Source organism: Elephantulus edwardii, unplaced genomic scaffold, assembly GCF_000299155.1.
Source record: "Elephantulus edwardii isolate Elephantulus edwardi_28Jun2011 unplaced genomic scaffold, EleEdw1.0 scaffold00158, whole genome shotgun sequence".
Taxonomy (NCBI): domain Eukaryota; kingdom Metazoa; phylum Chordata; class Mammalia; order Macroscelidea; family Macroscelididae; genus Elephantulus; species Elephantulus edwardii.
In genome coordinates, this window is record NW_006399908.1 from 1,142,562 (window position 1) to 1,152,063 (window position 9,502).

The 9,502-nt window shown below is 37.3% G+C and overlaps 1 protein-coding gene across 1 annotated transcript in view; it reads right to left on the bottom strand.

Moving 5' to 3' along the window:
• The window catches only part of XRN1 (5'-3' exoribonuclease 1), a 162,173-nt gene that overhangs the window by 81,195 nt on the left and 71,476 nt on the right, over positions 1 to 9,502 (bottom strand). Inside the window, exons 23-25 of the mRNA XM_006895115.1 lie at positions 8,661 to 8,759; positions 6,086 to 6,201; positions 5,444 to 5,590 (exon numbers count right to left, since the gene is read on the bottom strand). Of these exons, the coding sequence (XP_006895177.1) occupies positions 5,444 to 5,590; positions 6,086 to 6,201; positions 8,661 to 8,759 (362 nt within the window). The remainder of the gene's footprint in view (positions 1 to 5,443; positions 5,591 to 6,085; positions 6,202 to 8,660; positions 8,760 to 9,502) is intronic.

Below are 9,502 nucleotides of genomic sequence, written 5' to 3' on the forward strand. Positions count from 1 at the left end.
TAAAATAAATAATAAAAAAATAATAATTTATCATGACCAGGTGGGATTCATAATAGGATGGTTCAACATAAGAAAAATAATCAAGGTAATTGATCATATTAATAAAGTAAAGCACAAGAACTATATGATCTTATCAACTGATGCAGAAAAGGCCTTTTAACAATACCTAATACCCGTTTTTGTTAAAAGACTAAACAAAATAGGAATAGACAGAAATTTCCTCAATGTAGTGAAAAGTATATAACCCAAACCAAAAGTCAACATTATTCTTAATGTAGAAAGACTAAAGGCATTCCTCTTGTGAAATGGCACCAGACAAGGGTGCTCACTTTCACCACTCCTATTCAATAGTGTATTTGAAATATTTGCAAGGACAATATAACAAAAAAAGAATTAAGAGGCATCCAAATTGGCAAAGAGGTGGTAAAATTGTCACTATAGCAAATAATATGATAGTGCACACACAGTAAACTCCAAGACTCAGAAAAAACCTGTTAGATCTAGTAGATCAATTTAGTAGAGTAGCAAGATACAAGATCAATATACAAAATCAAGTGGGATTCCTCTACAGAAATAAAGAAAATACAGATAAGGAAACAAGAAAGCAAGACTATTTAGAACTGTTGTTACGTGCTGTCAAGTTGACTGCGACTCATAGCAACCCTATGTACAATAGCTCTGAACCCTGCTCTATGCTGAGCCAGGATCCTTGTCTCTGACACACCTACCTGTTACCCCAGTTACTCTGTCAGTTCATTTCATCCAGCCTAACTAGAGACACCAAAGTCCTTTGTAAAGAAAAGTACAAAACACTACTGCAAGAAACAATAATAGACCTAAAAAATGGAAAAATGTTTCCTGTTCATGGACAAGAAGTCTCAAATAGTGAAAATGACAATCCTACCAAAAGCAATCTATATGTTTAATGCAATCCGAATGCCGATACCTCCAGACACTCCTCCAGGCTGAGGGAGAGCATGTTCCATAAAAGCTTCAATTTCATGCTTTGATCACAATGAAGATAAAAGGACAACAATAACAATTTATAGGCTCACTTTCTAATTTTCAAAAGGCAGTTTACAATGAAAACTCACCCTTTCCAAAGGTATTCAACTTATGTAAGAAGTGACTTACAATGAATTCATGCATCAGAATGCAATGTTGCTGTAAATTAAGGACTGCTTAGCTTTTTAAATTATAAGAATCTCAGGAAGATGAGAAAGTAGTGAGGAAGAAATTTATCTAGGTGGTAACACCAGAACTTTTCTCAGAATAGAAGTCAGTTTCAAGACTGAAAAAGCCAGTCCGTAAAAGGTAGGGGGTAAAATACAATGGAGGTGTTTTTAAATGATGTTCAGAAGTATTTTGTTTAAATATGGTATTATTGATTCTCCCTCCTCAAGCCTGCAGGCTTCTGGAAGAATTGGAAAAGAACAAGACCCCAGGAATTGAAAGCATACCAATTGACAGACATATTTCAACAAACGGATGCTGCCTTGAATGTGCTAAGTTGTGCCAATAAGTCTGGAAGACAACCACATGGCTAACTGACTGGAAGAAATCTATATTTGTTGCCATTCCGAAGAAAGTATCATTATATCACATGGAAGCAATATTCTGCTGAAAACTATCCAAAAAGAACCAGAACAGCAAATCAACAGAAAGCTGCCAGAAGTGCAGGTTGGGTTTAGAATAGGCTGTGGTACTAGGGATATTATAGCTAATGTTACATGGATCTTGGCAGAAAGCAGAGAGTACCAGAGAAATGTCTATCTGTATTTCATTGACTATGCAAAGGCATTTGACTGTGTGGATCACAACAAGCTGTGACTAACGGAGAAGAATGGGAATTTAGATCTCTAGACAGTGCTTATGCGAAATCTTTACTTGGACCAGGAGGCAGTTGTCATAATAGAGCAAGGAAACAGTGCATGGTTCAAAACTGGGAAGGGTGTATGCCAAGGATGTGTCCTATCTCCATGCCTTTTCAAACTGTATGCAGAACAGATTATCCTGGAGTCTGGGCTCAAAAGGAACAATGTGGTATCAGGATTGGAGAAAGACTCATCTATAATCTGCATTATGCAGATGACACAACCCTGCTTGCTGAAACTGAGGACCTGAAGCGCTTAAGGTCAAGGACTGTGGCCTTCAACATGGATTGAAGCGCAACATCAAGAAAACAAAGATTCTCATAGTGCAACAATGAATGAATGGAAATCCAAAATCTCTGTAAATGTTCACTAAAATTAATAAAATAAAAAAAAAAGAAAAAAAAGATTCTCACCACTGGACCAATTGGCAGCATCATGATAGATGGTGAAGAGATTAAGATTATTAACACTTTACGTTTGCCTGGCTCCACAATCAAGACTCTTGGTACCAGCAGTCAGGAAATGAAAAGAAAAATTGCATTGGGAAAGTTGGCTGTCAGAAACCTCTCTAAAGTACTGAAGAGCAATGACATCAGTCTGGAGACCAAGGTGTGCCTGATTCAGGCGATGGTCTTTGCAGTTACTTACTATACATTAGAAAGCTGGACAATGACTAGGGATGATAGGAGAAATGATGCCTTTGAACTGTGGTGCTGGAGATGAGTACTGAATATACCATGGATGGCTAGGGGAAGAAACAGGTTTGTCCTAGAGAGAGTGAAACCAGGCTGCTTTTTGGAGGCAAGGATTCTGCAGCTTCGTCTGACATACTTGGATATGTTACAAGGAGGGACTAGTCTTTGGAAAGGGATGTCACGTTTGGGAGTGTGGTGGAACAGAGCAAGAGAGAAAGACCCTTGATGAGATGGATTCGGTGACTGGCGTAAGGGGAGCAGGTGTGTCAAAGACAATAAGATTGGCACAGGATAGAGCAGGGTTTAGGGTTTTTGTACTTAGGGTCGCTACAAGTTGCTAGCAACTCAACGGCATATAACAACAACAACATGATATTATTTGATAATTTCCACATTCTGTTGGATCATCAAATCCAGGGCTGATTTGTCATTTCAAACATGTCAACTGGTCATTGATTCCTGGGGCCTTACTTTTTGGTAATGCCTTCTGTCTTTCTTCATTACCATTGGCTCTTGAGTATATGGTACTTCCTAAAATATTTCAGTATCAGCCAATTCTTTTTGGTGTAGTGATTCTGTATATTACTTTCATCTTCTTTTGATGATTCCTCGATCATTCAAAATTTTGCCCATAGCATCCGTAAGTACTGCAACTCGAGCTTTGAATTTGATTTTCAGTTCTTTCAGCTTGAGAAATGTTAAGTTCTTCCTTTTCATTCCCCACATTGTTATAGCAGTTTGTTTTTGACTTTTTGAGTACCTTTTGAAATTGTCTGTTCAGTTTTTTTTTATTTCAGCATCTCTTCTCATTTTGGCATCTTGACACTATGGCAATTTCAGGTGTCTTCTGACAGGCATTTTGTTTTTTTTTGTTTTTGTAGTGACCTTCTGCTCTCTTCATGAATGATATCCTTATGTCATTCCATAACTCATTTGGTCTTTGATCATTGGTGTTCAATGCTTCAAACCTATTTTTAAGATGATTTTTTTTTAAATGAACGCAGGTTCTTATTTTGGTTTCTGTGGACTTCTTTTAATTTTATGCAGCTTCAATTTGAACTTGCATGTGAGAAATTCGTGGTCTGTTCCACAGTTAGTAGTTGGAACAATACATAATATTTGAGCTTGATTCAGGAGTGGCCGTGGTTAGCTGTTATTAGGTGCCATTCAGTCAAGTACGACCCATAGTGACCCTATGAACAAAAGATCCTGTCCTATCTTGTACCATTATCACACTTCCTGACACACAAGAGCCCCTTGCAGCAGCAGTCACTGTGCTACTCTTTGCTGACCTTTCAACTCTCCAAGCATGTTTCTCTGCAAAGAACAGCCTCTCCTAGCAAACACATCTGCAATATGTGAGACAAAATTTTATCATCTTTGTCTCTAAGGCTGCACTTTCTCCAAGATATATTTGTTTGTTCTTTTGGGATATTCTCTTCTCCAATACCACAGCTCAAAGGCATCAGTTCTTCTGCTGTCACCCTTATTCACTGTCCAGCTCTCAGATGCATAGCAAGTGACTGGAAAGATCATGCCCTAAATCACATGCACATCATTCCTCTAACTAGTATCTCTACTCCTCAATAATCTGCAGAGATCCCTGACTACAGACTTTACCAGTGATTTTTTTGTTTCAGACTTTTTTCTACAGACTTTTCCTGATTTCCTAATTGCTGGATTTTCCATATTGAATATGGATCTTAACAACATGATAAAGTCAGTTTTAAATATGAATTCAGTCAAAAACTGTGATAAAACTAAAGTGAAAGAATGAAGAGGAGAAATAACATGTTTATAGGTAAGAGGGTTAGTAAATTGTAGAGGTAAGTATAGTTTCTTTTTTATTCAAGAGTAGCAAATCAAGAGACATACAGACGTGAAAAATCTGGAAAAAGTAAGTTAAGTATGTATTTTAGAGAAAGGAAAATGTACAGAAGAAACAGTTAAATTTTTAGGAAGTATGACAGAAGAATCGATGTCTTCAAATCGTGGTGCTTGAGGAGAGTCTTGAGAATATCATGGACTGGCAAGAAAACAAGTAGGTCTGTATTGAGGAGGGTGCAACTAAGTTTCTCCTTGGAGGCTAGGATTTTGAGACTCTGGCTCACATACTTTGAGCATGTGGCCAGGAGGTCCTTGGAGAATGACATCATGCTTGGAAGGCTGGAGGGACAGCATTGGAGAGGAAAACCCCAGATGGATGGATTGACACAGTGACTGAGGCAATGGGGGTTGGTGTGTTGGAATTAGTCAGACTGGCTCAGGACAGGGTAGGCTTCAGAGCTGCTGTACACAGGGTTTTAGGTGTCTCAGGCAACTCAGTGGCACATTAACAACTACAACAACAACAACAACAACAGATCCACAAATATAACAAGGTTAGAAACCAACAGAATAACATAAAGATCATTCAATGGTGAATCAGAAGTATACACACTTTCTTTAAAACTTCACCACTGAGTAATTCCATGAACTCGATACTCTGCTTTCTCATTTTTTTAATAAGATTTGGTGACTTCTTAAACCATATCAGCAATAAAAACCAGTAATTCTTTAAGAGTAACATCCTCTCCAGCTGGGATTGTAAGCCAGGGGAAAACCCACTATGCCAGACTGCGGTTTTGTCTGGTCATACCAGTTCTCTCGCCACTCATGTGGCACAGGGTCGACTAGAAGTTGGTTCTGGACTCGATGATACACAACAACACAATCTATAGAAACTCTATGAATATCAGGTAGAAACCCTGTCTTCCTCACGCTCTCTGCCAAGCTCAAGTCCAATGATGTCGTCCATAAGTGCTACATAAGGCAAAAGAAAGTCCCTATCTCCCCGTGTTTAGGAAAATCGCTGGGACCCCTGAAGGCGCTTACCTCTCTAAGTACTCTGCAAGGAGCTGCTCCGCCGCGGACGAATACATCCACTCAGTTCCCACTTTCTTGGTGTATCCAGGCACTTCTTCATTTTTTTTGTTGAATTTGAGATTTAAACCCACATTTGCTTTATGGTCTCCGTGAGGGCTGAATTTAAACCACACATACACACAGAGAAGTTTTTAAATTTTTGTTCAAGTGGTAAGAAGTTTTGCTTTAAAACCTTAGAAAAGCTTGGTTTTAATTGTTTTGTATTTTAGATGTTACATATTTACAAAGCAACACTAACTGAAACACTAAAGGAAAGTTTTCAAAATCTAAGTTTACAAAACATAGATAAATCATTAATGTAATTAGAGGAACAAAAAAATAATAAAATGCAAGGAAATATGTTATCAAGATTCACACACACTCTCTGATACCTTTTTTCAAGGTTCAATTTCTTAGCTATTAAAACGAATTTATTTCCAACCATCTAAAATACTTGCTATTCAGATAAAAGATCACCCTCAGAGAAATTTATGGAGTTTTAAAAGATAATTCCAAGCAATTATGAAGAGAACATATAGACACATTAACCATTTTATCTGTAGCACTTAATTTTGCTGTCATTTTAAGTAAATTTCTCTAGTGTAAACTTACTTTCTCCTAGATCCTCTTCCAATAAAAATACTTCCTGTAAACCTTGAAACAAGGTATCCACTCACTCCAAGGCGACTGGCCAACACATATCCTGGGTTGTACTTTATAGAATATTTCTTTAAATATAAAAACAAAAAGGTCAATTAAGGAAAAATAAAGACACTAAATGTTATTTTTTTTAAACCACAAAATGTGGTGACAATAAACACATTACTAACCACTGGGCGAGGGCAATGCAAGGAAGGATTCTCAAAAATACATAATTAATTTCCCTGTCTTTTAAAAAGGATGTGTATGTACACATTTTGTGTTCCTCCCTCTCTTTCAAAGAATTCCCAAGGAGGGGAAGGAGGAAGAGGAATTATAGATAATTTAAGAAACTTTCTCAAGAAAGTAACTTTTAATAAATAGCAAACTCCACAGGGAAGAGGTAAATTTTCTTTTCTTTTTACTAATTTTCACACTTGCAGCAGAGTATAAAAAGGTACATGATGAGGTCTCAGAAAATATTATACTGAATTAAAACAAAAGCATATTGTTTCACTTAAGGAAAGTTAGGGGAGTTCTTTTCTTAGGAGCACAATATTAATTTCTGGTAATATTTAATATGAAATTAACATGAATAGGTTTATAATAATACAGTGAAATATAACTATAATTTATACTTTTAAGGACGAGGCCATAAAGATTTTTGAATTTTTCAAATTAAAAATAAATTATCAGATTATATCTCTTTTTTGTCAGAAAGCACATTAATGTCTCACAAATCCAGTTGTCTGTCACTTGATGCTCTTGTACCAATCAGAGTAAGCTATACAGTTAACAATACATAACACCGTGTACATTTTATATGAGTGTGAGGGAATTTTCTAACCAATTTCTAAAACCTGGTAAACAATTAAATGAGTGATATTTGGAGCATGTCTATACCCACTACTGTCAAGAAGTTTTAGACTCATACTGATGCTCCACTGGGTTTCTGAGGCTCCAAGCCCTTATGAAAGAGGACTGCTAATTTTCCTCCTGAGTTGTGGCTAGTGGATTTGAACTGCTGCGGGTCTGGTTAGCTGCCTAGTACCCAATACCTAAGGCATTAGGACTCCCTGATCACATTTATAATGACCAAAATGAAGAATTAATTTTTGTGGTACCATGTTATATAAATTCACCATTAATATATGTGAATTGGTAAAGAATGAGTTAGTGCTGTTTTGTGATTTATTTAACAGATATGTAAGTTGTTTCCAAATGAAGCATACTTTTTTAAAAGAAGCACATGGAGCCATGGAAATATTAAGTGGCACATGTGGGTACAATAATTGGCATGGCTACTGGTACTGAGTGCCTAGGGCCCAAGGATGCCAATGTCCTGCCTTATGTTAGAGAGTCCTAATAGATAGTCCTGCTCAAATACAAATGGTACTCCTACTGAGAAATGCTGGGCTGTGGTATAATTAAAAACCAACTAAAATAGTCACAAATATTCTAGAAAATATAACTATCTTACAAAGTTGGGACTGAGAAAGAAGCTTTGAGCTAAAAATAAAGGCAGACAGGCACCAGGAAAGAAAGGATAGTAGAGAATGCATGCCAATCACCACTTTAAGCTAGAGGGAGCTGACTCTAGATCTAGAAAAGTCAGGAAGGAAAACGCACAAGCTCTTCCACTTTCATTGCCTCCCAAAATGAAGCTCCACCTTCTCAGTCTAAATGGCCACTCTGCCATCTTTCTCGGTCCTTTCTGAATTCTTTCTCCAGAAACCTGATGGTAAGATTTGAGGTTCTCCTTTGCCTTCCATTAAGTTTCTTCATGTGTGTGCCGATATCCAATGATTTAAATGCTTTAACAAAAATAAAGGCTTAAGTAGCAATAGCTGGTTGCTTGTGAGTCAATTTCAGCCAAATTAATATGCAAATGCCACAGAGATTATAACCTCCAATACAGGGATAAACAAAAGGAAGGGATAGAATACTTTTCTTGAAAAAAGGTTCTGGGGAAAAAAGGCACTAAGTACTTAAATGTAGCCACTCTTTTTTCTCGGGTGGTGATTATTCATCTCTGGCTGTTGGAAGAAAAATATCCTTGGCAGGAAGGTCATCTGGTACTTCTAATTATAAAAGAAGGCTTCTCTGACTAGAATAATGAGAAAACACTTCAAAACTTAAGTCTATTTCCAGAAATGGTGCTAAATGATGCTAAAAGCGAAGTATATAATTCAGATAACCATTCTGAGTTAATAATGGAATGTCACCGGTATCCAGGACTATCTTTAAGCAATACTAGATGCAACTATGAGAAAATCTAATTAGCATTCAATACTCAAAATGCTTTCAAAGAAGGTATTAAAGCATCCAGTATTTTTATATTGATTGATCTAGGGAGCTCTGGGGGCTTCGTGTAAGTAAGGAGCTGCACTGCCAGCCTCCTGCCTGTGGTTCCAATCCACAAGCTGCTCCGTGTGTGAGACTAAGAGGGGTAGACCCCTCCCGTGCAATTTACTGCATCTGAAAACCTGTTGGAGGGTCAGTAACAAGTGGGTTTCAACTGGAAGTCACATAACAACAACATACTCACATGCTGGTTCTGTATTAAAGGCTCAAGATTGGGTTCACAGGGGATGCTGAAAACCACACGGATTCTACCTTCAGTAATCACATCGCCAGAATCTTGAACCTTAGAGGAAAGATGAAGAGAAAATAACAAGAGTAAGTTTTAGTCTCTTTCACTGTATTTTAGGAAGTTCTGGTAGCATGTCTGCAGTGAGCCACACTGCGAACCCCAGACCTGCATGTCACTGGTAGTTCAAATCCACCAGCAGCAACACAGCAATCTTTTGGATTTAAAACCTTGGAAACTTGATGGCAGGCTACAGTGACTCAGAACTGATTTGACAGCTGTGAGTGAGCCACTACATTTTATTTCTTTTTCTTCTTATTTGAAGTGTTTATTATTTGCAAAATACAATTTGACAAAGGTTGGTAGTCAAAATAATCTTCAAATTTCTAAGTGGATATGATGATATTGTACATTTGAGACACTGCATCCTTGTTTTAATGGCTGTGTACTGTTCTTCCTAAAGTAACATTTTTATTTGCAAACAGTTTCAAAGTAAAAGCCATAAAAAAAGAAAAAACCAAATTGGGATAAAGAATCATTTACTCTGATGCACCTATTAACATTTGACCCCATTTGCTTGAACTTTTGCTCTCTGCATATAAATACATCTTTTCCCCCCAAATTATTTGGGAATATATTATATTTTACAACACAACAACAATAGTGCTGAAGAGCAGTGGTGTCTCTCTGGAGACTAAGGTGCGTCCGATACAGGCCATGGTCTTCGCAATCACCTGTTATGCATCAGAGAGTTGGACAATGACCAAGGAGGATAGAAGGAGAATTGATGCCTTTGAGCT